This window comes from Garra rufa, chromosome 4 (genome assembly GCF_049309525.1).
Source record: "Garra rufa chromosome 4, GarRuf1.0, whole genome shotgun sequence".
Classification (NCBI taxonomy): domain Eukaryota; kingdom Metazoa; phylum Chordata; class Actinopteri; order Cypriniformes; family Cyprinidae; genus Garra; species Garra rufa.
The window spans coordinates 31,813,800-31,841,756 of record NC_133364.1 but is presented as its reverse complement, the minus strand read 5'-3'; the positions used below and the strand labels follow the sequence as shown (position 1 = coordinate 31,841,756).

Here is a 27,957-nt window from a genome sequence, read left to right as displayed (position 1 = left end):
ATTGTTAGGCGCAGCAGCGTGTGAACAGGACTTTTATTTTGATCTGTAGATGTGACGCCATTTCGCTGCGTCGCGTTTTTGGGTGTGTGTTTCAGCTGATGAAGGTTTGTGGTCTTTATCATTTAAAGTGTTTATATCGATACAACTCGTTATGTATACGTTATAGTTTTCACAAGTGTTGTAAGGTTAATTATTATTGAATTAATACGTTATTCTGTGTGAGTAAAGTGCATATACACACGACTGACAAAAGGTGTCTCATTTCACTCCCTATATAGTGAATCAGATTATCGTAAACCTTAATTCATTCAGTGGTGATTTTTTTTAGAAACCCCGAGTCAAGTGAATCAATTGCTTTACAAATGATTCACTGTTTTGAATCGCTGGAAAACACAAACTTGTTTGATGAACTTTTTTGTAAAGCGTAATCTGTTAAATGCAATATGTAAGAGTTTAAAACATAATATTAATCAAAACTAAGTAGTAAGTGCCTGTGTTTTTTCATTAATTTGTTCAATTATCATTATTATTTATTGCTCAAGATTGAGTGTTTTTGGCTAATCAAACCATTTAAGGCAATTAACCATCATGCTAACTCCCTTGCCAGTGCGCTGACTACTGAACTAGGAGCTGACTGAGATGCTCCCAGAGATTTAGCTTGCAATTATTTGTTCATTCTGTTAATTATTCTCATCTTAAACAGGAAAACTTGTGCCGAATCAGCTGAGATCCACAGGAGATACTGTTTTAAACATGGTGTATATTAAAGAGGAGTGTGAAGACATAAGGATTCTAGAAGTATTCAGCATCACACATGAAGATACTGAGGAACAAACAGGTTGGTTTTCTTTCTCAAAGCCTAACTATATTGTCTTGTACATCATTTTATTTCTTTTTTTCAATTCATTTGCCATTGGCAGCTGTTTTTGTACACCTTATGCCCTCCTGCAGCTTCTCACCTTTCTGGTTTTGAAAACAAGTTCAGCTTAATTTATTGCTGTATTATTATTTTTTTTTCTTCAAGTGGCCTTATAATGTTTCTACATGTAAACTGTCATAATTAAGAAAAATCTGCTATTGAAGAAAAATGACAAAAAAGCATGTTGAATTTCACTAACTGACAAAAATAATGCATTGCATTAAAGGCGCTGTATGTAAGTTTTTGACTCTTCTTAAGCCAAAAAATAACATCATATGTTTCCTAAATATCTACAAACATATTATGTTTACATAGATGTTTTTCTGAAAAATAATGCTTTAGCCAGTGTGCGTTTCGGCCAGATTCCGAGACAATTGCAGTACCCATTTCAACCGCTGGATGGCAATATTACACTGCACAATGATCTATGAGCAGAGGAACATTAAAACACTGTAAAGCAACTCATCAAATTACAGTACAAGGCTCATCCCATGTTTTCAATCTGGCAAACCCATGTGAGCGGAGGAAGCAGGAGAAACTGGTCTCTCCAGTATTTTGAATTTGTACTGCAGTACCCATTTCAACCACTAGCTGTCAATCTTGTGTACTGCACCTTTAACAGTGCATTTTAATACCCTGTATTTTTAGTTCCTGAAATTTAACAGTTGTTTATTTAGGCTGTGAGTACTTCAATTTAAAACATTTCACACATATTTTCATAATTAAAAATTCAACAATCCATATGCACCTTTTAGAGTTCACTTCAGAACAATTCAGTCTGTTTAAAAATACAGTTTTCAGTCCATTATATTTTATTTTACAAGCTCCCTTCCGGTCTTGCTAAACACCAGTGTAGAGAGCCGGAGAAATCCAAATATTACCTTCTATATATGTTCACAGGATTTATAGTATCAATTCAAATACAACTAAAATCTACATTACTTGTGTTACAAAAATCTAAATAGTAATTGAGCCAATTGCATTTGAAACTTAACGTATGTTTGGGTCCGGTGAATGAATGAAATGCACGAATCCCTACTGTTCACAAAATGAAAGTTGACTTGAACTCATTTGGCCTCATTTATCAGTTAAGTGCTGATCCGAGCGCACAAATCAACTCACGACAGAGTTCACGTGTGATTCATTAAACATTCATATGCCGCTGTAAGGTTTACAGAACCTCAGACACTTTGAAAGTCAGGTATGCCTCCTTTACTCTTACATTTATCTTTGAGAATTTGATGTTTGTATTGATATGATTTGATCTCTGAATTGGCTATATAATTGGCATACTACATAATTACCTAACTGATAATAAATTGTTACATTTTATTTCATTCTGATTTACTCTGTAATTATTGACTCTAGTAAATTACGTTGTGTATCAAATAAAGTACAATAATATTATAGAATAATCAGATGTCTGAATAAATTATCCTATGAATGACATAATAATTGGCTTTCTAACCCAAATGCCAGGTAATAATAAAATGTAGTCAGATAAGATAACGAAATGAAAGTTAGATTGGAATTTAACTTAACTTTAATAACTTTGTGCGCTACAAAGTTTGAACACGCAAAAAACCTTCATCCACCATTAGATACCTCTGTTGGGCCAATTGCATGGACCTTACACCGCCAATCCCGTCAGACGAATGATTGTATGTTGATAAATGTGGCGGCTGAAAACAACCATTTAAATATCACGGCCCTAAAAACACCCAGGTTTAGAAGCCTTGCCCCTAGAGTCTATGACATGGAGAACGAAAGCCGGCCAAAATGAGGAAGTTAAGTCATGAAAGAGAAATTGATCTTACTCTAAAAACACCCATTAACCATTTGCAAACAATGACATTAATTTATACAGCATGTATATTACATAGCACTAAATATAACAAAACAAAATATTCATTTATATTATAGCTTATTTAGTTCTCCGTAATCCACAAGAAACCCTTTAAATTGAATGTATTACAAAAGAAGAATGAAAAATTAGTAGCTATAAAAGTTTATATTTAAACTGTAAAGTACAACACAAATTAGGCTATAGTGGATACAGAATACAAACGTTCTCCGAAATCCTCTATGCCGCACGCAAATTCATGATAACACAAGCTCAGACCTGACGTGAGTTTTGATTGTAGCCACCGCTCATGTCGATATTGATAAATTCCAGGTTATGCACAGAAACGACCGTATGCCCAATTTTCTGTCATGCGTTCGTTTCATAAATGAGGCCTAATGTGTGTACACAGCTACACAGTGTCTTTTTTCTTTACCAATTATGTACATTTACCCATGGATTTTTATCACATTTCCAGGTTTCTCATAGCGGAAGGCGTTAGAAACGCCCTCACATAAGCATTGATAAAAAGGTGATATAATACGAAGTATAGTGTTATAAATGTACATACATTAAAAGAAAAAAGAAGGTTCATTACTTATTTTTATTTTTTTTACTGAAACATACATCAGTTTGTTCCATCAGAACATTAAATCACAGGCTCTAAAAAGACAAAAATTTCACAGAACTCTCTTTGTGTTTTGGGTTTTTGGTTCTGTGCTAGAGCCATCTGCTGATAAATGATAAACACATACACCAGAGCAGTATCAATAAAGTGGTAGAATAGGGCATGGTACCACTTCCTGGTCTGTCAGAGAACGGTGGAATTCCCGATGAGGGAATCAGAGAGATCAACTCCTCCTGTGTTTCTGTGTGGAAAATAATAGGACATATTTCAAATCTAAAGTCAAACATAACCAAGTAAATAACATGTGAACATATCTGCACATTGTTTTTATACAACATCACTGAATAAATTGAACTCACTTCTTGTAGTCAGCCACTGCATCAGGTGTAGGAATGGTCAGTTTCGTCCATTCTTCACCTCTCGTCCTCATCCTCCTCTGTACCGTGCTGTCTTCATTTGCTGAATGGATGGAGGAGTACATGATCACCTCCCTGATGTCCAACAAACAGTAGCTTGCAAATCCATCTCATACTCCAATGGTGAGCATTTCTGGGCAATTGAATTGGTGCAAATTGTTTCACAGGCCCAGATGGCCTTCTGGAGGAGGTATCTGAACAGTGATGGGCTGGTGTAGAAATTGTCCACCAGCACCATCACCGATTCATAGCTGAGTCCTTTAGTTTGTTCTGCTTGTGCCACAGGGGATTTGCCCTCATAGATAATAAATTCCCATGTGCAGCCATATGTGGAATCAGCTAAAACAAAAAGTCGGTACCCCCATTTTGTTGGCTTCTCATTCATCTATTGTTTTAGCCCAATCCTTTGATGCCACCATCTGTTCGTCTACTGCAATGTTCTGATGAAGATGGAGGAAGGTCTGGCAGGCTTCATGTATCTGCTGATAGATTGGCTTTAGTTTGCCAAGGCGATCAAAGGCTGGGGTTCCATGTTCTCTGCTTTTTTTTTTAAATCACTGAAATGCAGTGCCAAAGACATTTGCAGGAAATTTCCTGCCTCAAATCGCACTTGTTGGAAAGCCTATTCTATAGAGTCTGGACCCATTCCAGAGTAATTCATAGCAGGAACTTTTACCAGACCCATGTAAATTACTACCAACAGGTAGGAGTATAGATCCTTTAAGGGCATGTCCTGCCATGGCTTCCTTGCAGCACTTTGATATTTGGCTGCATAGGCATTAGAATTCTGAGTAATCGTCTAGCATACTGAGGGTGAAAGATACAGCTGAACCATTTCTAGAGTACTGTATGACTCCATGGGTATCAGCTGAGACCCTGAAGTTCTAGCTGGTTGAAACACTGTCACAGGTGGTGGAATGTCTGTTTCCTTTGAAGTGTGCCATCTTGCTGATATGCCAAAAGAAACAACAGATTTTTCTGGTTCTGTTCTGGTCAGTATTTTGTTTGTTTCTGTTTTTGTTCTTTGAACAAACTGGTTCAGAGCTCTGCATTTTTATCATATTAATTGTGAAATGTATTAAATATCTTAAATGGAAAAGAAAAATCTAATTATAATTTCAAGGAGTCTTAAAATTCGGGACAAAAACAAATAATTTGATATGGCTTAATGTGACAATTCGACTTCAAAAGGCTATGATATTAAATAAATATGAGTGTTGCATGTTTTAAAGTCAAAACGTGGGTGTTTTATATGAGTGTACCTCTAGAGAAAGCAGATTGTCTTCAGGAAAATGTCATCTTACCTATGTATAGTGTCTGATAAAGTAGCCTTCATGAGCACAGCTGCTTTGTGTACAGACATTACTGGGGAAATTATTAATGCTGTTCCAAAAGCACCACCTGCTGTCAGAGAATGAATTTGCATTCATAAGCCCATCTGCTGTTTTGTTCAGACCAATGAAAAAAATCGATCCATATTTTTACACAGATATTCATATGTTTTAAAGTAATATAATAGTTGATAATTTTGACTCATCCCTTATCTTAAAATATGGTTTACATTTTGTAGCCAGTAACAGTTTATTCTCTGTGATAGGAAAACATGTATCAAAGTCAGAGGACCTAGTACTGAGCCTGGTGGCACTCCGTGTTTGTGCTTGATAAAATGTCTCTACATTTACGCAAGGAAAGTGGTAGCAGTCACATATATGAAACAAACCATTCTAATACTATTATTACTATTATTACACAAACGCCAAAATAACTCTCAAGCCAAGAAAATGTAATGATCTATATTGTCTGAAGATCTAATAGCACCCAATTAAATGTATAAAGTCATGGTTATATTCCAAAAACTTTAATAAACTTGAAACACATGATGGGACATACAATATGTCTGAACATAGCTAAGAGGACAGTATTTTTGTTTTATACTTAATGGAAAACTTGAGATCTGTCTATAACTAGTTCTCCTGAGTCAACATTTTTTTTGGTTTGAGAACTGCCGGCTTGAAAAATATTTGGGACATTTCAGTAGCTTAGTGAGTATCTAGCACGTTGTCAGTTTTTATGCCATACAAGTCTAATTGTATTGATGTTTATTGCTCTGTGCCATTGGGTTTAACTTGTATTGGTCTCTTTTTGCTTTAGACCTGATTCCACTGAAAAAAAGTCAACGACAAAATTCCTCACAGACGAAAACTTATTCACAAAAAAGAGCTCAAAAGACAGGAGTTAGAAGTCATTTCACCTGTGAAGAATGTGCAAAGAGTTTCACTTCAAAATCAAACCTTAATGTCCATATGAGAATTCACACTAAAGAGAAGCCCTACACCTGCCAACAATGTGGAAAGAGTTTTACTACAAAAGGAAACCTTGGCGCCCATATGAGAGTTCACAGTGAAGAAAAGCCTTATGGCTGTCAACAATGTGGAAAGAGTTTTACTACTAAAGGAAACCTTGGCGCCCATATGAGAGTTCACACTGGAGAAAAGCCTTACACTTGCAAACAATGTGGAAAGAGTTTCAGTACAAAAGGAAACCTTGATGCCCATATGAGAATTCATACTGGACGAGAGCCTTGCATCTGCCAACAGTGTGGAAAGAGTTTCACTACAAAAGGAAATCTTGATGTCCATATGAAAATTCACACTGGAGAAAAGCCTTGCATCTGCCGACAATGTGGAAGGAGTTTCACTACAAAGGGAAACCTTGATGCCCATATGCAAATTCACAAAGGTAAAAAGCCTTACACCTGCCAACAATGTGGAAAGAGTTTCGTTATAAAAGGAAACCGTGATGTCCATATGAGAATTCACACTAGAGAAAAGCCTTACATCTGCAAACAGTGTGGAAAGAGTTTCACTCAAAAAGGAAACCTTTGCGCCCATATGAGGATTCACACAGCAAAGAAGCCTTAACATGTGCCAACAATGTGAAAAGAGTTTCTATCAACAAGGAAACCTGAAAGTCCATATGAGGAAAAGGTTTTCCTATAAAGGAATCCTTATGGTCCACATGAGAATTATGAAAAGCCATTCAAATACCCTCAGTGTGGAAAGAGTTTCAGTTAACAAGGAAACCTTATAGTCCACATGATAATTCACACTGGAAAGCCTTATACCTGGCAACACTGCCAAAATGATTTTAAGATGTAAAATATTTCTTAATAACCACATAAGGATTCACTCGAGAAAAAAATTGTCATCAGTGAGGAAGGAATTTCACAGACATGAAACACTTTAAGAATTATGAATTAACTCACATACGAGAGAAGCCTTGCATGTGCCATCACTGTGAAAAAACTTGCAAATTTTGAGATTGACATGAAAATGCACAACAAAGGGGAAGCCTTTCACATGACGTCACTAAAGAAAGAGTTTCAGATCTAAAGAAAACTTAACAGTCATCACGCAGGCATCACACTGAAGAGAAGCAGTTCACTTGTCTAAACTATTTTTGGGTGAAAGATTCCTTTAAGTTGTTCCAAAACTAATTTTTTTTTTTATTATTATTACCCCCTGTTCTGACACCCATGATTGACATGTCAGGTTGTGTTAGTGTTAAGTCTGAAGATCTATATTTGGTGTGCATCTCTGGATAATAGAAAAACTTAGTTTGGTGATGTATTCTGATGAAAAGTGATCTGTTTCTTATTATCTCTAGTTTTTTTTATCTTTATTTTCCGTTATTTTTATTCAAGTCACATTTATTTGTACAGATTACAATACAGATTGCGTCAAGGCAGCTTTACAGTATTAATAAGGAAAATAGTGTGTCAATAATCCAAGAGGATTATAGAAAACACTCAATTTTCCAGTTAAAGTCAGTTTATCATTGATTCAGTGATGCCATCGTCCCACTCAGTTCAGTTCAAATAGCATCTGTGCAATCAAGTTTACAATATTGCCAGAAATAGATTCTATGAACGAACTCTGCTGACGTATTTCTCGTAGAATCCTAGCCAGCGTATTTACTATACTAGCGGCAAAACAGTACCCACCTTATTCCAGTGGAACGGCTACTCTGTTGCTGAACCAAGGCGCACCGGGGTATGGCAAAGAAGGGAGGTTGACACTCAAGTGGATGAGGATCCCATGCCAATTGATGCCCAGCATCTGGAGCATGGTTATTGTTCAGTTCCAGAACCCGCGGCAGTTGATAATGCACTGGATTAGATTGAAGATCTTCTAAAAGAGGTGGAACAACTAAGGAGATAGGTGGAGGAGTTGTTGGTCAGTCAAAGCCGACAATGAAATAAGGTTCTACACAAGGTACGATTTAATTTTAGAACCCTTATGTACTGCACAATATACGATACTGTTTGTGTGTGTGTGTGTGTGTGTGTGTGTGTGTGTGTGTGTGTACACACATTTATGCTCAACAAATTTATTAGACCAACTATGATGATGAAAAAAACAACAACAAATTGAAACAACTAGCCTTGATTCACACATAATAACAAAAAAACATATTTTATTTTTATTTTGTATGGCCTCCTTTGGCCTCGATAGCAGCTTGCATTCTTGCTGGCATTGTTTTTATGTACTTTTCCACAGTCTGTTGTTACTGACTTTCAAATATCGTCTAGTTGTTCCCAAAGACTGTTTTGTGCGATTCAGTAAATTCCAACAATAATTCTATTTTAGCGTTAAAACACCACTGTGACTTAAAGAGCTTACACATACTGGCGTGGCTTGACCATTACAGAAAATTAAATGAATTTGTAATTCACCAATTCTTTTTGATTTGGGCAGTGGTGGCACAAACCTTCTATTGGGTTGTGGTCTAGGCTATTAAATTTGTTAAGCATTGTATACACACCCAATATTGTGTGTGTGTGTGTGTGTATAGTAATTATTTTTAGTTTGTAGTTTATGTACATTTAAAACATGTCCTACATCTAACTTAGGTTCAGAACGTCTTCTGGAAACTCATTGAAGCTGCATCCCAAAATGATTTGTGTGTCCAGAGCAAGAGCAACTACAATGAGGTGTGAAGGAACAAGCAGTGCATGGGTAAATAAAGAAATGGAAGAACAAAACTTAATTCTATATTTTCAGTGGAAGCCTAGCCTACACATATGCACATAATTGCAAACCTTGTTGTTTTTACAGGATCACTCCTTGCAGCCCATTGATGAGTTCTTCCTCTTCATGGTCCACCTTGCCCACAGATTCAACATCCATCAGTCCACAGTTAGCTGTTAGTCTGTCTGCATCTGGATGTCTGAGGAGGAAATCAAGGCTCATCTACCCAATGAGTTCCAGGACTACCTAGACACAAAAGTGGTGATGGACTGCACAGAATTGCGTTGTCAAACTCCATCCACTCTTCTACTTCAAAGTGAAGTCTTCTCCATTTACAAATCCCACTGCACCTTCAAGGGATTAATCGGCATGGCACAATCACCTTTGTGTCATCCCTCTATGCAGGTTGCATGATGCAGTGATAAGGAGCTATTTAAGCAGTCTGGGATTGAAACCTGGTATGGAGATAATGGCCGACAAAAGGGTTTCTTATTGTTGACTGTGTGCCATGCAAAATCTATAGACATGCTTACCTGTCAAAGAGGAAACAGTTGTCGGCTGATGAGGTGAGAGAGACACGGTCCATTGATCGGCTGAGGGTCCACGTTGAGCGACTTATCCACCGAGTAAAGCAACACAAGCTGTTTGACACAGTCATCCCTCTTTCTATTACAAGGAGCATCAACTAGCTATACACTGTTGCTTGCCTCCTTGTAAGTTACCAGAATAGCCCATTAGTGAAAGCTTGGGCAAAGGATCAAAGACAATATTTATTTATACAAGAGATTTATTTATTTATTGGAGATTGATGAATTTAGATTCATTTTTGTAATAAATAATAACTTTTGCACTGCAGTAAAATATAAATAACATTGATATAGTGTTAAACATTTCCTGTACATTGATCTTGTGTAAATATAATTTTAAATTATTATTTGTCTTCTGTGCTTTTTGTTTGTTTGTTTTTTTTTACAGCTGTAGGCCTCTTGGTGGGTAAAAGTAAAAAAAAAAGAAATGGTCAGCTTTCTCTCGAATGGTCTGAAACATTGTGCAAACACCTGTGCATAAATGACAAAATCACACCAGTCCAATCCTGAGATCAGCATTTGTTCTTGAACTTGCCAATAGTGTGCATGCTGTTCTTTTAGTTCTGGTGTGCCATTGTGAAATTTAGGGTAAGGACAGTCTACATAACTTTTTACATTTGGACACTTCATCTCCAAAAGGCCAAAAACATGGTGCTCATTATGGTCAAAATTAATCCCATACAATTTAAATTAGAAAAGCCAAAATAACAATTTCCTTTGGTATGCCCCTACAAACTGTACATAGGGTGGTACATAGTGATTGGTGAAATGTTACTCATCCAACCCACGATGGATAGGATACCTGTTTGAATCACATCAAAGACTTTATCTTTGACCTTTCATCTTTATGTCATGCTGTAGCAATTAATGGCTCAAAAGGGAAAATATTTATGATCTATTATAACTGGTTATAATTAATAATGAATATTTAGATCACATCTCAGAATTAACCATAGCAGAATTAATCTTACAGTTATTTGATCTGTTCGTCCGCCGAATAGACAGTATAATCATTTATTAATTCTAGTAAAGATTATTTTTCTGGCCAAGAAGAGTAACCTTCCTACTGTAGTCAGTACTAGCAATAATTTAGTAAAATCCACATGTAGCATGTAGCAAAATCAGACATTCAGGGACTTCGAATGGTGAGCAGCACACAGAGACAATCAATTGTGAAATATAGGGTATTTAATAAATGGATCTACAGTGAACGTACAACTAAACTAATCAAAACACATATATGCATAAAGAAAGTAAGTAAGGAAAGAGAGAGAGAAGAAGAAGAATGGCAGTGTTTAGCATCAAATAACCACAACCTAATGAGAATCATCAAAGATTCAATTTACCTTAAAAAGGGGCTCAACTTAGATGCATCTAAAATAGCTGTAAATAGTTACTTGCATTGGCTTTGTTGCTGAACAAGAGTCCTAATGCGGTAAACGACTGAGGTTCCTGATGGATTCTTTTAGGAGAGTGACTGGAAGTTTCTGTAGTTCTTCTGAAGATAGGAAAATCCACAACGAGTCTACAAAGTTATTTGAAGATAAAACTACCGAAAGTTAGACTTGCATGCTAGATTGTACAGTTGCAACAAACGCGTTCCCCCTTGATTGATATATGCAACCCCCGTTGTGTTGTTTATCCTGACTAGGACATGAAAACCTTCCAAGTATGGGCGAAAATGCTTCAGGGCTAGAAAGACCGCCATTAACTCCAGCATGTTTATTTGAAGACTGCAAAGCTGAGGCGCTAAGCGACTCTTTACCGATCTGCCTTGAAAAAACGCTCCCTATCCCGTCAAGGATGCATCCGTTGTCACTACTTTTCTCAGAGACACGCTCCCCATCAAGACTCCTGTCCTGAATACACGGGTTTCTCCACTCAGTGGTAATTCTCACTTTGCATGAGAGGTGCTGGTGTGGGCACGTGCCCTGCCTAAACTGGTCTAGGCACTGATAAAAATGCTGTTATCCTCCTTTCCAAAGCATAGTGCGATATTCCTAGAGTCTATTTGCAAGCCTAGATACTCTGTCTCCTGGGATGGGATCAGTTGGCTTTTGGCACTGTTGATCCTAAACCCCAGAATCGTGAGATGAGACGTGAACATCTCTATGTCTCGTTCCACGTGCTTCCTCCCCTGCGGAGACTCCGTTCTAGGTGTCCCTCTTCTTTTTTTTTGGAAGGGTTAACTGACCTGGACTTCGCAGCCGCTGCCGCGAATGACTGCTTTCTCCACGGTTTAGCATTCGGAGCAGCAGGGGGCGGGCCAACTGCTCTGTGGTCTGGGGTTTTGCAGTTCTGGACACATTCAAATACCTCCTGTTTTGCGTCGGAGGAACAGGCTGAGGGGGAACAGGAGGAAAGGAAGCTCTTTTACGAGGCAGACAGATGTCAAAAGCTTCTCCCTCCTTCTAGAGGTCGCACCTATCTCATCGCCATGACAGCCGGGCCAAACAGCCCAGTGGAGTCTACAGAAGCGTCAAGAAAATACAGTTTCTCCCTGTCCCCGGTACTCGACAGATTTAACCACAGCAACCATGGAACGGGCGCAGGTTTGCACCGCACCACGTGAGATCTGTGATGTTGCAGATTCTTCCCAGACCGCCGGGTTTGGATTACCAACATCGAGCTGCGTGCCCAGCTCCTCCAGTAATTCGGCTTGATAGGCCATCAACAAGGAAGTGGGAAGGTTAGAGAGCCCAAGCCTCTTCATTTCACTCACATCAAGAGATGAGTAGCCCCGGGATTTACGGGCCAAGGGATGTCAAGCTTAGCTACTGCACGCTTACAGCCCTCGACTAAGTTGCAATCCCCTGCCGTCAACTCAAAATCATCACTTTGCATGCTCACTGGCCTAGATGATTGGGCTGCCGACAGGATAGCATCATCCTCCTCATCATCTGGCTCATCTCGGAGGAGGCAAGCAAGCATCTCCTCCTCCTCCTCTTCATCTCTCTCAACCTCATCGCCGCCTGCCAGCAGCTGCTGGTGGAAAAGTGGTGCAAACTCCGAAAGAAAAGATCATGCAAAGAAAGATCATGTGGAGGAGAAGGTTGGGCCCCCTTAACAGAATGAGGGACAGCGGAGAGAACTGGATCGTCTTTGGAAGATGCCGCCACTCGAAGCCTTCGATTCAGACGAAGGGCAAGCCTTTCTCGGAGCCATAGGTTAAAATGGTGCATAACTGTTCCATTTCCAAAAATGAAAAAATTATAAACCAAGACATCTAAGTGGTCAAAAATCTCATCACACCACTCTTGGGCAGACATGCCATTAAAAGGCTTAACCTTACACTGGACTGGATAACATCTCAGAATGTCCATGGCAGGGGTGAGCTGAAAGAGAATACGGTATTAATGCTGCGTTCCATGCAGGTTTTAGAGCTGGTAAATCACGCCTTTTAAACCACGACTCACGACTTTGTAGCGTTCCAGGCGAGTCACGTCAAACTGCATGAGCGCACTTATTATTTTTATATTATTATTAATTTAATTGCAACTTTAAATTGTCTCTATTTTTCCACCGTGTACCACTTGCATAAACACCACACCCGTGTGGGGCTGTCATTGTTGTTTCGCAGGCTGTATTAAGGCAGAACTGGGAGTACATCAATCTAGTACGAGTTCACGGGTGCCTTTCCGGTGCACTTTCACGAGTTGAAGGTTGTAAAAACACGGGTAACGGGTTGCATGGAACGCGGCATAAGTTACAACCCAGTGAAAAACCATATTCTGTAAATGTAGCAAGACGGATCCCAGTACCTTTCATGGGTAAAGTCAAAGAAGAGTTAAGAGGTAGATGGTTCCAGTACTTACCCAGGCAACACGTGTGATCATGCGATGATCACACTGACATCACACAATCCTCATAGTGTGATTTTCAAATGGTATATAATTTATGATTACTAAAACATGATAGGGAAAAATATACAATGAATTAAAGACTTTTTGTAATAAAGGTGAGAACTCCTGTTATGATGTATATTTGTCAGACTCTTGGTGTACTTTTGTCACAAATTAATCTATTACTTTTCCTACATAATTTGTAGGTAAAAAAAGATAAAATATCTATTGATATATATCCAATGATATATAGTTTGTCATGATTAGATTAGGATTTAATTTGAATATAGTGAAGTAATCTTAGGTGTCCAGTATACAGGACAGTGACAGTTAAGGAGATATAAAAAGACACACAAATACAGTATATAATTTGAAAATATTTACATGTTATTTTATATAATTTATATTATACATAAATATATTTAATATATAACACACTTTTCTTAAATGTGTACATGAATGTGTGTGTAATTCATAAAAATATAAACAGTACACAGTATACAGTATATATATAAATTTACGATGCTACTGTGTAAGTGATAGCAGTGTGCGAATAGGACTTTTATTTTGCTGTGGTGATGTGACGTCATAAAGCGGCGCCGCGCTATTCATCTGCTGTGATTCTCATGAAGAAAGGTTTGTGGTTTTAAGTGTTTAAATCGATGCAAACTGTTCTGGTAGTTTAAACGGTTTTACGTAAAATAAGTAATCATTTTAAATATAACGTTGTAATGCTTAATTTAACATTATTTCTGTGCGTAAAGTGCATACGTGAGTGTACTGGATCGTTCAATACTGGAAATAAGTGATGAAAGAAAATCGTTTTTTATTATTAATTCGAGTCATTTGAATCAAATCATTTGTAAAAAAAAAAAAAATAATTAAGTTGTTTGAATCTCTCTAATCATTTCAAACACAAACCTGTATTGACATATTAGCAAACTAACTGCAAATGTTTTAATGAAAGTGTACAAATAATTAAATACCACCTATAAATAATAAATATCTAAATATGAACTTTATGTATAATTTGTACATACATTTTAATGAGGTGATTTAAGGCCATTAACTATCACTCAGACAGGATCCCTTACCAGTGGGGTTGCCAACTTCAGAAAAGTAAAATAAGGAATGCTTTAAATACTTTATCTGTACTAGAGTGTATGTCATTTTCATGTCTTCATTGCATAAAAGGAATACAGGACAAACTTAAAGCTATACTGAACCCTGCTTCCCGTATTGCTGCCTTAAATACGGGACGATTCTGTATTTTAAGGAACGCAGTTGACTAACTGGGGATCTGTTTCAGACGCACACAAGAGATTTAGTTTGCATTTGTTTTTCTTTTTACTAATTATACTTATCTTAAATGTGCAGAAAAAGACCCGGTGAAGCAGCTGAGATCCACGTGACGCACTATTATTAAGATGGCGTTTATTAAAGAGGAGAGTGAAGACATGACGTTTGAGGAAGCCATCAGAGTCAAACCTGAAGATACTGAGGAACAAACATCAATGCCATTTATTAAAGAGGAGAGTGAAGACATGAGGATTGAAGAAGCATTCAGAGTCAAACACGAAGATACTAAGGAACAAACAGGTTGGATCTTACTCATTTAATCCTTATTCAAATGTCCACTATTACAGAAATTGAGCTGTAAAAAATGCATAAGTAGTTATTTTGTGTAACATTTGTTATGTGGATTTACTTAACTTTTTCATGTCTATTGGGTTACTTTGCTTTTAAGTAACATGATTTAATTGCATACAAAAAAGGTTCCAGTCCAATGGACCTGAATATACATCATTCTAAACATGCTAAGCTCTAAAATACTTTTGAGGAGGGCCTTCAAATATGTGAACAGTAGGACAGGATTGAAGTCAAAAATTGAGATCCACTGGTATAAATCATATGCGACCACCGCATTGTTCAACTTATAAGCACTGCCTTTTCTAAAACTAAATAAAAGCGTAACAGAAGCATGCTGTTCGTTTGAGCTGTGCAGCACAGACCGTTTATCAACTCGGACCGCAACGCAAACAATCTTGTCCAAGTTCAGAACAGCTTTAAGGCCAATTAACACCAACAGACACGTTGGCTGTTGGATTTAAAACTTTATGAAAAATAACTGTCATGTTCACACTGCCCCAACAGACTTCAAGTCAGGGAGAGTTCAGTATCAGTGCACTTATATCCGAAGTATAGAAAGTGCAGGGGAAATCACTATTGCCGAGTTCAGACTGCACGATTTTCAAAGCAATCGCGTCACAGATGTTTTCACACTGCATGACTATCTGGGGTAGCATTCTGTCGCTGCTGTGTTCACACTGCACGATGGATCGGCGACAGGGGGTTTCACACTGCATGACTTTACAATAGGAAGAATCACCGACAACTTTGTCCCGGTCCTCAAACTACGTCTCACAACCAAACACACACGAGAAGTGACATGGAAACAACGCAAGGTCAGGCGTGCAAGTTCTCACATGAGACTGGTATTATTATAAAAAAAATGGTAGCCCGCAAGAAGCTTGTCATACAAATTGCATGTGCACTCATTTGCAGCGGAAAGAAAAGAAGCCAAAGCTATTCTTGTTGATATTGTGGTCTATACCTTCGTAACTCCTCCCCCACCTTCCCGCTGGCCTGGATGTTGCTGTCTCATTGGCTGTAGGTAATCGCCGATGTGATTTTCAGTCAGATCACCTTTCACACGGCATGATTTTGAATCGCCGGCAGGTCCAGATATTTACCATGCCAAATATCTCACGGGTGTCGGCGACACGTCGGCGATTCTCTCAGATCGCGTCTTTGATAGTTCACACTGTGTGATTGTCACTCACGTGAACAAGCACCGATTTGCCTGTGATTTCGGGCATTTGTCGGCGATTTCTCAAAACCTGTCGGCGAGTAAAAATCGGGGCTAAAATCATGCAGTCTGAACTCGGCATAAGTCTTATGCCATTTAGATTAAGTTAGTTAAACTGCACTACAAATACAATTTGGTTTGAAGGATATTGAGCGGGGTGCACATGAGCCACGAGTTAAATAGTATCTATAATTATCTAAATAATTGGCTCATAAAGTTTTAGCTCCTAAGTTTAAATTAAGTCTGAGCAAGCTACAAAACCTCAATAAACAGTTAACCTTGCTTTGCAGCCTTTTTAGTGCAAGCCCGTTTACCAAACATTTTAACCATGGTAATATTCTGCCCTACAAAGCAAAAAGGCAGTAACTGCATTTTTGGTCAAAAATGAGTTATCATTTTCATGACATTCAAGGCATCCTTTGTTATGTGACAAAATATCTTATCTCAAATGTGTGTCGTTTTGTAGAAAAATGGTAGTCGTTTGTACAGTAATTGGATTACAGGCTGGATGACAGGATAACTTTAAAGTCATTTTTCTCAGTTCTGCACTCGGCGTAGTTACTGCCTTTTTGCTTTGTAGGGCAGTATTGTAAGGCAGTTTTATTATTTTAATAATATATTGTCAAATATATTTTTGTTGTGTTTAATTATTGAGCCAAAACATAATATACTAACCTGAAATCCCAAGCGCAGTAGCGATTGACCTTATTGTATTCCCCCTCGCATTGTGATTGGTATACTCTGCCACACCCACCACATAAACCTCTGGCCTCTCCTCCCAAAGATCCAAAAACTGTTCCTCTTTCTGCTTTGTCCAGAAACCTGCCATTTTTAAGGTTAATTTCCTAAGTGCGCCCAGCACTAGAGACCCGCAAGATTCTGTCCCGCGTCTGCCTGCTCCCGCAGAAATATGTTTTCTTGCCCCACTCCCCACTCACAATGACTATAGTTACTGCAAGTGCTCTAGTGAGAAACGTGTTGTGGCAGAAATAGTCGAATTTTATTACATTATTAATTTCAGGGTTTGTACAATCTTTTGAGAGAGAAATTCAAGCATTTTAAAATGACTTTTAAGCATTTCAGACAACTACTTCCAGCACTTTAGAGCTCTAAAATGAATGTTATTTTTTTTAATGGCATGACCAAAATATACCTTGTGGTAAACAAATACAAATGTAAAATTTAGAAATGCGTCAAATCACCATTATAACCAGTAGATGGCAAAAGAAGAGCACATACTGGCTTCTTTGTCATTCATTTCTACTTTTTGTTTTGTTTTTTATTATATAAGTTAATCAATGTTGTCCTAAGCCAAGAACAGGTATTGTTTTGGTTTTAGGACAACTTTGATGAAAGGTTTTGATTCACTTCTAATGTGGACTACTGTATTCTTTTTGCCTTGTTTTCTTCATTAGTTTCTCTTTGTCAACTTTAAGGACTTAAGTTCTGATTTTGTTTTGTGTTATATTTATGCAGAAATACAGAAATTCTAAAGGGTTCACAAACTTTCAAGCAGCACTGTATTTATAGAAAATGGTCCAAATAAATGTAACAATTATCTTTATTTAAAGTCTTAATACTTTTCCTTTTGTGATACTGGGGTAAATCATAACGGCATGTATGCTAAAACTGTTGGATTTGGTGCCTCACCTAAAAAAAACAAAAAAAAAAACAACCAGCCGCCACTGCATGTGATATTAACTAATGCTTAAATGTTCATTCAAAGAATTTGCATTAATACACAGGCAAAATATTCTAAACATATCTGAACATATAACTGCATATAGTTGAAGTGAGCAAACATTACACAACTGACAAAACACAAGGGCTGTATATACAAGGGAGAACAAAAGGAACCAATGAGTTACTATGGGAACTAACAAGGAGAAGTTATGGTCCAATAAGTGGCTATGACAACTAATGAGTATAAGGATGGAGACGAATAAGGCACACAGCAGACAGGGACAAATGGAGTGGAAGAGGGCCTGGAAACTGTGGTGGAGCAAGTGACCAGGGTGGAGCAGGCAGTATGGGAGACCAGGGTGAAACAAAAGACCAGGGTGGAGCAGGTGAAGCTGAAGACAATCATGGCAGTGCAGGCGGAACTGTCAATGAAAGCACATGGAGGTTAGTAACGACCTCTGTGGTCATGACGAAACAGGCAGAGTTTTCCGAAACTATCTCTACGACCAGGACAGGCAGAGAGGTCAGGCATGGTTGCCACCTCCTTGGAAGATTCTGTAGCGGTCACTGCCACCTCGGGAAAAGTGTATGCAGCCCAGACAGACAAAATGGTGACTGCCATCACTGTAAAAGGGCAGCAGATGGTGGAAAAACCACTGAGACCATCAGGCTTTAGAACACTTCAGTTTGCCAGGATTCCAGTGGCTTGCACTGACATTAGTGGTGGGTCCGCCAAACTGCAAGCCAGTCTCAAACACCTAGGGATTGCCCTTTTAGCCTCAGACGCGATGTTTATGACACCCGGAAACACTGGTGTGGTGTCCATCATGGCTGAAGACTCTGGAGTGGCTGTCATGTCGTGATGAGACTCTGAAACGTCTCATGTCGTGGAGAGATTCTGGATTGGTAACCACTTGGACCACCATCAATGGATGGTCTGCCACACTGGATTCCCCAAGATGGGTCAAGTAGTAGAAATGGTGCAGGCTGATAACATAAGTGGCAGCCCAAGCTCCCCATCCGCCAAAACTTGAGAAGCATGGCTACCCCCAAAAATGTTTAGGGGAAGGGTCCTTCCTCACCTCCCCCATAGTGATAAGGGAAACTTCTTTGCAAAAAAGCATGCTCCACAAATTGCTCAATTGTTCCTTCAGGACCAACAAAGGACATTTGTGTACCTAGACTCAAGTATCATTTAGACAACACAGTAAAAGGCAAGGAGAGACAAATCTGACAAACACACAGCGGTGTTTCAATACTGAATGATTTAGCATTTAATTTAATGAATTGGGTGAGTCAGTAAATGAACTGGTTGAATCCGTGACTCACTCATTAAGACAGTGACCACTGCCGTCTATTGGTGGTTCGGTTTCCGTATTTAAAAGCAATGCATTTTTTCAACATTTTAGATTTATATGTTAAAATAAGTACAACATTAATCTTATAACATTATTTATGTATTTGCAATTTTACTGTGTAAGTGCATTTTTTGGAACCTCTTACCTTCATTAAACAGTCTAAGTAAGTACATTTAAACAGCATTTTCGATGCAGACTGGGTTTTTCCTGTGCAGTGGAAAGATGGAGTTTGTTGATACTGATTTAATCTGAATGGTAACCATACAGAGTCTAGTTATTCTAATTGAATGTATTGATAACATTTCAGAATTTAATATAAATGATGACACATTTAGTAAGGTTAGGAAAATAAAGTTTAAAAGTGTCCTAGAATCAATTTAAGGCAAATATCACAAATATTCAGATTAAAGTAAGACCGTATAGAGCAGTGATGAGACTATTGCTTCAGAAAAGATTAATTTACGGCAAAAAAAGGCTCTTTTTTGCCTTGGACAAGTAAATATTTTACCGAAGGACAAGCACATGTCAAAGCTTAATGTCAAGCCCTGCATTGGTATTGTCAGTTGTTCTGTTAAGTGTGTGAATGATTTCAAGCAAGTAGGGATGGGGATCTATATGCAGGCATTTTATTACTGTAACAAAGGAAGCAAAAGAGTTGTGTTTTTCATGGTTGTGTTTGATGAGATCTCCTAGTTTATACAAAGTGGACAGTCAGATAGATAGGACAAAAAAGAATGATGTGGTATATTTTGTTAAAGATCTGATAGGTCTAGGAGAAAGATACATCTTTAATAAGCATAGATTCTGTTACAGTGGGGCTTAAATCCTGACTGATATTGCTCAGAAATACAGTTTTTCTGTAAAACTAAACATTGTTAAAAAGATGAGAGTTTTTATTAACCCTTTAGAACGTACGATCACACCGGTGTGATTTGTCTTGGCTGGTCCCTGAAGCGTACGATCACACCGGTGTGATTCGAACGTTCGCCGCATCATGTGATCAGCTGCTAAATTCAAATCGGTTTTGGCGCGTTGGCTGGCGCTGAGCCAGATCGGACGCGTTGAGCGCTTGTCATATTATCACAACTATTCAGTGTTTTCAACCATATAATGCTTATTTTAGGTTTCAGACATTTAAATACACATAAGTACTAGCAAAACCATACATTTATAGTTTGTAAAACACACACAGGTGTCTATAGAAGAAGCAATAATGATCCTACAAATATATTCTGACAACATATTTTATTGATATCATATACAGATTATGTAGGTAACTATAACGTTCACTCTCCTCTTCTCCCAGCTCACCAGAGACTTACTTTAATGTCTTTCGGGAGGAGAGGATGAATTTGCGTGTTGTGAATCCCACAGCTCGGATTCAGCGCGAACAAACATGACGGCGCCCATCACCCGGTATAGATTAACTAACGCAGTCATTATAAAAGTGTTTCAACTTTTAAATACATTTACTTGCACATATTTCGAAATCGGAATATCAGATATTTCATAATATAGCGAGCATGCTTGTGAATATCAATAATAAAAAAGGGGAAACGAAATAAAAGCGATACATGTGTCTTACAGTGCTGTTGTGGCTGCGGTGTGTCACATGACGCGTCGCCATGGAAACAGTAATGCGAAACATTCCAAAATAACCGTCGCCTAAAAAAAACTCACTCTTTGGGGTTAGATAGAATATTTTAAACTCACGTGTGAAAAGGTTAATATTGTAGACCAGGGCTGACAAACCCAGCTCCTGGAGGTCCACAGCCCTGCTCTAGAGTTTAACTCCAACTCCAATTGAACACACCTGAATCAAGGTCTTTATTACTTGAAAACTAAAAGTAGGTGTGTTGGTTCTAAATTCTGCAAGACTGTGACCTTCCACAAGCAGAGATTGACACCCCTCTTTTAGATGTAAATGGCAGATTTGGGCCATTGTTACTTGCTGTTCTACTGTTGCTTTTTAATAAGGGTTAACTTGTATTTGTCTCTTTTTGCCATAGACCTGATGGCACTGAAAGAAGAGACTGAAGAACTGAATGAAATGCAAGATAAAGATCAGTGTAAGAAATGCGAGGATTCCATAACTGGACAAACATCATGTAGTTGCTCACAGACTGAAAAGAATTGCTCATATAAAAGAGCTCGAAAAACTAATTTCACTTGCCAACAGTGTGGAAAGCGTTTCTATCTAAAGGGAAATCTTAAAGCCCACATGAGGATTCACACCGGAGAGAAGCCTTTCATCTGCAAACTGTGTGGGAATAGTTTCTGTCAAAAAGGAAGTCTTCAAAGGCACATGAGAATTCACACCGGAGAAAAGCCGTTCACCTGCCAACAGTGTGGAAGAAGTTTTCCACATAAACATACTCTTAATGCCCACATGAAAAATCACACTGGAGAAAAGCCTTTCACCTGCCAACAGTGTGGAATCAGTTTTGTTCAAAAAAGAATCCTTAAAAGCCACATGACAATTCACACAGGAGAAAGGCCCTTCATCTGCCAACAATGTGGAAAATGTTTCAGTAACAAAGGAACCCTTAAAAAACACATGAGCGTCCACACTGGCGACAAGCCTTATACATGCTCTCAGTGTGGAAAAGGTTTTACTCAACAGGGAAGCCATAACAAACACATGATGATTCACACTGGAGAGAAGCCATACACCTGCCAACAGTGTGGAAAGAGTTTCAATCAAAAAGGGCACTTCAAATACCACATGAGAATTCACACCAGAGAGAAGTGTTAAAAGCTGCATCTGTGTGGAAAGAGCTTCACAACAAAATTAAACCTTAGATGGCACATATGCAGAAGCCATTTACATGTAATCATTATAAAAAGAGCTTCAGCTTCACAATGGAGAGATATCTTTCACATGTGAAATGTTTCACATACCAGAAAGACTTCAAACACCATTTGCAAACTCATTCTGGAAAGACATTGCCGTTCTTCTCAGTGAGACAAGAGGTTTACAACAAGGAGCTATAGCAGAAATTACAGTGCTAGAAGAGAGATGTAGCCACAGTCAGATGGCAAAAGCAAATGATGGGTATTCAATGCTAAGTGTAATTCACAATTTCTACATTACTACAATTTCTCTGCAAAAGTAAAAAAAATAAAATAATAATAATCTATACAATATTTAATGTAGATGTAATAAAGTTTAAAGTGTCCCCGCAATTTGTCTGTGAAATTTTAGCTCAAAACACCTCACAAAAGTTTTGAGTTTAAATAATTTCCGTCCGAAAGGCCTCCCCACTTAAAACATGCAACACACGCCAATCACCTTACCTTGTAATGACTTGTAATGAGAAGCTTTTCTAAATCTGTTGTCCAATTAAGGAGCAATAATTTAATTATAACATGATAAACAACACCAGTCAAATGTTAAAATAACTTACATCTTACAAGGCTTCTTATCGCAGAATGAAGCTGACATTACATGTATTTATACCACTAAATAATGGCCAATCCATAAAAGTAATACTTCTCTCAAAAGAAATTTGAAGTAGGCATATGATAATCCATGTTTTTCTACAGTGTTCTGGGGTTCTTTAATAGCATGTTAAATTGCTGAGTAACTTGTTTTGGAGTGATTTCTGCTTTGTAACTTTGCAGATCTCTTTCATGCTAAAAAAGCAATATTACACACTAAAGAAAATTTAAAAGTGTAAAAACATAAAAGCCTCCGTTACACATAAATGGTGTTATATGTAGGGATGCACCGATACGAATCGGCCGATCATGCTTGCGCGTTTTGTCAGTAAAGCCGGTTCTGTAATCAGCGGTAAATGCCATCAGGTGCGTGATTTCACGTTGAGCCGTATATACTACACACAGCCGTTGTTTACCGACGAGCTGCGCAAATCAATGTTCATTATCAGTGTGAATGTGCGCAGCTCGTCGGTGAACAACGGCTGTGTGTAGTATATACGGCTCAACGTGAAATCACGCACCTGATGGCATTTACCGCTGATTACAGAACCGGCTTTACTGACAAAACGCGCAAGTGATCGGCCGATACGGATCGGTGCATCCCTAGTTATATGTTAGCGATTTGTTTTAATGTTCTGTTATGCTGTACTTTCTTGCTTCTGTGATGTTTTCCTATTTGGTTAATTTGGCAATTGTATTTTCACCTGTCAGCTACTTTCGAACCACTGTGATGTGTCATTTCAAAGTTATAACAAACATCTGCTGCTTCCTCCCTGTATTCTTTTAAAATCAATTATTACATTAAATGACTGTGTGATGAGTTTTGGGTCTAATGGTAATTTGGGGAGTTTGTTTTTTGTTTCTTTTCCCCCACATTAATTTTTTTGCACCTTAATCACTTGAAGATGTAGTAAATGGGTGATTGATGTCTTTGAAGGATTAGTTCACTTCCAGAAAATAAATGTACTGATAATTTACTCACCCCATGCCATCAAAGATGTTCATGTCTTTCTTTCTTCAGTCGCAAAGACATTAAGGTTTTTGAGGAAAACATTCACCAAAAAAAGGTGAAACAACAATGTTGGATTTTGAAGTAAAAAAAGAAAATTAGTTTTTCGTCCTACCCTACCTTTTCTTAATCAAAGTACACAGAATGAAGAACTTATCACGCGTGACTTTTCCAATGTGATTGTGTAATGCGTGAAGACACGCGTGCAATGCAAAGCTAGTGCAAGACAAGCATTTGTGGTTAAAACGTATATACTAGGGGTGGGCATAGATTAATTTTTTTAATCTAGATTAATCTAGATTAAATCTTGGAATTAATCTAGATTAATCTAGATTAAAATGGCAAATTTGAATTCTGCTGAAGGCATTCAGAATATGTGTGCTACCCAAATAATGACTAAAAGTAAGTCTTCTAGAAGGGGACAGGTGGCGCATTAGATCAGGCGCTCATCTCCTGTTTCCAAAATGCATCACAAACTGCTTGACAATTGCATTTACAACATAATTACCTATACAAACTTGTGTAACCAAGTACTTCTGCGCAAAAGGCTGCACGACGTGCGCGTGCTGCACAGACGCGCACCGGCATGGATATCTGCGTGCATAGTCTTGGGTTAAACTGCGTTGCTTTTAGAAGCGTCAATTCAGTTGTTGCATATAGTTTAATGTCTTTATTTCGGGATTATCAAAGTAAATTATAACTCACGTGCCCCAGTAAAAAGGGTCTAGCAACGCACCTGCCCTGAAGCGGCTTCATAACTGCATCAATGTCAGCACGTCTCATTTGATGTGGTAATTTCACAGAAGTTGGAGACTTGTTCTCGCCCCCTACAGTGCAATTCGACTAGGTATACGTCATCCGTGCTAAAATATCAAGGTGAAAGTCATCATATCTTGCGTAGTTTAGACCCAGCTCCCAACCCAACTTTGAGAATAGATTAACGGCGATATTTTTTTTATCGCCCGATAAGAGTCTCACGTTAACGCAGCACGTTAACGCCGATAACGGCCCACCACTAGTATATACATTGACGAAATGACGGATTGTTTCACTAGATAAGACCCTTAAGGTCATTACACACTGAGTCAGAATTTTTTATTTTTTTTTTCAGAAATTTTTGCATGTTAAAAAATAAATACGACCTCATGTTATGTCAATCACATTTGCACACTGCCTCCGAAATTTTCATCCGTCATAAAAAAATTCTGGTTTTGGTGTTTTCCGCATCCGTAGCAAGCATTTTGAGAGGTGTTTTGACAGTTTAGTGCCACCGTACAAGCGAACGCCAAAATCCAGAATTGCGTCTGACAAGTTCAAACACTTTGCACTGTAAAGGTCTTTGTACACTGAGTTCACAGAAATTAGTGGTCTTCTTTATAATATGTGGCTCCAGTAATGCTAGCAAAGCATCAGAGTTTACTGACATCCTAAAGTAAACTTTGAATCACCCTGGATAATCCCGCAGCTCAAAAATCATATAATTGAAAATCATGCTTTTTTGTATTGTTTTGAAAAAAAAATTGATGAATTCATATGCATCGGACTCAGTGTGCAAGGTTTCTGTGCGTGATGAATTTTTAGAATTACGAATACGAAAAACGCATACGAAAATTTGGGCCTCAGTGTGCAATGACCTTTATTCCTTGGCTGGGATCGTGTAGCGTCCTTTGAAGCTGCATTGAAACAGCAATTTAGATCTTCAACCCGTTGGCTCCCACTGAAGTTCATTATATGGATCCTGGAATGTTTTCCTTAAAAACCTTAATTTCTTTGCGACTGAAGAAAGACATGAACATCTTGTCTAAAAAAAAGTGTAAAGTTACCAATATTGAGAAGTGATTCTCAGATTACCTGAAACACCTCTTTCAGTTGCTTAGTAGGTATAGAACCTAGTTTTATGTTGGTTTTGACTCTTTACATATCTGAATATTTTGACACCTGTTTTGTGCCATTAAATTGTGGTTAATTTTTGTTTGTCTTTTTTCACCTTAGACCTGATGGTGCTGAAAGACGAGAATCGAGAATTGAGTGAAATGGAAGATAAAGATGGAGAAACTTGCCCACAGACTGAAAAGACTTCAAGTATAAAGGATAAAAAGACAAGAATTAGTAATTTCACCTGCCAACAGTGTGGAAAGGGTTTTAGACAAAAACAAGGTTGTAAAAGACACATGAGAATTCACACAGGAGAGAAGCCTTATGCCTGCCAACAGTGTGGAAAGAATTTCAACCGAGAAGTAACTCTTAAAAGACATGTTAGAGTTCACAATGGAGAGAAGCCATACACATGCCAGGAGTGTGGAAGGAGTTTCACTCAGCTTGGAAACCTTGGAGTCCACATGAATGTTCACACAGGAGTAAAGCCTTACAAGTGCCCACAGTGTGGAAGAAGTTTCAACCGGAAAGGAAACCTAAATTCCCACATGACTTCCCACTTAGTTCACAGTGGAGAGAGCCTATTCACCTGCCCACAATGTGGAGTAAGTTTTACTCAAAAAGAAAGCTTAAACAGACACATGAGAATTCACAATGGAGAGCAGCCTCACACTTGTGATCAGTGTGGGAAGAGTTTTGATCAATATGAAAACCTTAAAGTCCATATGAGAATTCATAGAGCAAAATCCCACACATGCCCTCAGTGTGGAAAGAGTTTTCATCAAAAACGAAACTTTGAAGGCCACATGAGAACTCACTCTGGAGAGCAACCCTACACATGCCCTCAGTGTGGAAAGAGTTACAATTATAAACAACACTTTGCAGAGCACATAAGAACTCACACAGGAGAGAAGCGTTTCACCTGTCAACAATGTGGGAGAAGTTTCAACCGAAAAGATACCCTCAACAGGCACATGAGAGTTCACACGGGAGAGAGGCCATTTAAATGTGGCCACTGTGGAAAGAGTTTCAAATATAAAACAGCCCTTAAGTACCACATGAGTTTTCACATGTGAGAGAACTGTTTTTTGTGTCATCAGTGCGGAATTGTGGAAAATTACCAGACAGGAAACATCTTAGGAATCATGTAATAACACCAGAGAGAAGCCTTTCATGTGCCATTACTGTAGAAAGACAAAACAAAAAAACAAAAAACCCTCTGATGTAGTGTTTCTGAGTAGCGGATTTGGGCCTTCTTTAAACCTTTTTTTATTTTTTTTAAAGGGTGGGGGGTTAATAAGTGGGTGAAAGCATGTCTTTTTTTCAGGTCTTTTGATCAAATTGATAAAATACATTTATAAAAATTAACATATAAACATGAAATGAGATTATGGAAAAGGTGAAAAAAAAAAAAAAAAAGTTTTCAACAGTTTTCGTTTCTGCTCTGATAGCTATAAAACCACACAGAACGCTGTGGATTCATGTTTGGTGGGGGATTGGTGCTTGGTACATTTATCATCTTCAAACCAAACGCACAACTTCAGCTGGCAAAGTTTATATCCTACCTGGAAAGATTTGCACCTGTATTTATGATTGGACAAAACGAAAACAGATCTCAATGCCACATTTAAACTTGATCAATATGTAAATATGTGCTGCACGTTTTGCTTTAATTTACTAAATAAATGTGGTGACAAAACAGCATTTATGAAAGCATCATAGAGATGTGGATATTGTTACTGTGTTGACCATGTTTTTAAAATTTTGGTGTTCATTTGACTCAGAGGGCAAAGGAATTTTCCTTGTAGAGCTTACAGTTAAAAAGTAGAATAATTGAAATTTTGGACAAGTGGTGCCACTAGATAGTTTGAGACTTCAAACTTGCTATGGTTAATGTTAAAACTGTTCTCTATCAGTGTGCCAAATTTCACAACTTTACCTCAAACGGTTCTATGGGCTGCCATAGACTTCTAGAGCAGAAGAAAAAGAATGCTAACAGATACAATAAGTGCCATCTTTCATTGTTACAAACATTATTATTTAATATTAAGCAACTATTAATCAAGTGTTACTGCTTTTTCTTAGTTATCTTGTGTTTCAGTTGATGTCAAAATTAATTATGTCATCTAGCTTAACTTCTGATCCATCCATAACTGTAGAAAGTATATCATCATGGTACAGAAGCAGGAGCAGAGTTTATTGAACAATCGCAGTTGTGTATGTTTCACAAGAAACATGACTTTGTCATGACCAGCACAAATTCAACAAGTAGTGTTATACCAAACTAACATCCTATAAACCTTGAATTTCCATAAATAGTCTATCTTGTATCTTATTCATGAAGGCAAATAGTCGTTGGAACCTCAAAAATACTAGACAACAATAGAAAAAAAATATATAAAAAATATATATAAAACAAATGACTAATCGGTGAACAAATCAGTAAAAAGTATATAA

General features: G+C 37.9%; 2 protein-coding genes across 3 annotated transcripts; both read left to right on the top strand.

Moving 5' to 3' along the window:
• The first annotated feature begins 707 nt into the window (after nucleotides 1–707).
• Nucleotides 708–8,973, top strand: LOC141333881 (uncharacterized). The gene is made up of 4 exons (XM_073839040.1): nucleotides 708–838; nucleotides 5,958–8,080; nucleotides 8,719–8,824; nucleotides 8,924–8,973. The coding sequence occupies exons 1-2, from the start codon at nucleotides 754–756 to the stop codon at nucleotides 6,725–6,727; spliced, it is 855 nt and encodes a 284-aa protein (XP_073695141.1). The 5' UTR covers nucleotides 708–753; the 3' UTR covers nucleotides 6,728–8,080; nucleotides 8,719–8,824; nucleotides 8,924–8,973.
• A 5,683-nt stretch (nucleotides 8,974–14,656) lies between these two features.
• On the top strand, nucleotides 14,657–27,196 carry LOC141333860 (uncharacterized). Of its 2 annotated transcripts, none has more exons than XM_073839015.1 (2): nucleotides 14,657–14,864; nucleotides 25,618–27,196. In XM_073839015.1, the coding sequence occupies exons 1-2, from the start codon at nucleotides 14,693–14,695 to the stop codon at nucleotides 26,574–26,576; spliced, it is 1,131 nt and encodes a 376-aa protein (XP_073695116.1). In that variant the 5' UTR covers nucleotides 14,657–14,692; the 3' UTR covers nucleotides 26,577–27,196. The 2 variants fall into 2 exon arrangements, with proteins under 2 accessions (XP_073695116.1, XP_073695117.1); XM_073839016.1 differs by lacking the exon at nucleotides 25,618–27,196 and adding an exon at nucleotides 21,185–23,588.
• Nucleotides 27,197–27,957: the final 761 nt, after the last annotated feature.

Excerpts from the sequence above, each read along its gene's own strand:
- LOC141333881 (XM_073839040.1), top strand. The coding sequence starts at position 754 with ATGGTGTATATTAAAGAGGAGTGTGAAGACATAAGGATTCTAGAAGTA. Across the intron at positions 839-5,957 it reads AGATACTGAGGAACAAACAG|ACCTGATTCCACTGAAAAAA; the intron begins GTTGGTTTTCTT and ends TTTTTGCTTTAG.
- LOC141333860 (XM_073839015.1), top strand. The coding sequence starts at position 14,693 with ATGGCGTTTATTAAAGAGGAGAGTGAAGACATGACGTTTGAGGAAGCC. Across the intron at positions 14,865-25,617 it reads AGATACTAAGGAACAAACAG|ACCTGATGGTGCTGAAAGAC; the intron begins GTTGGATCTTAC and ends TTTTCACCTTAG.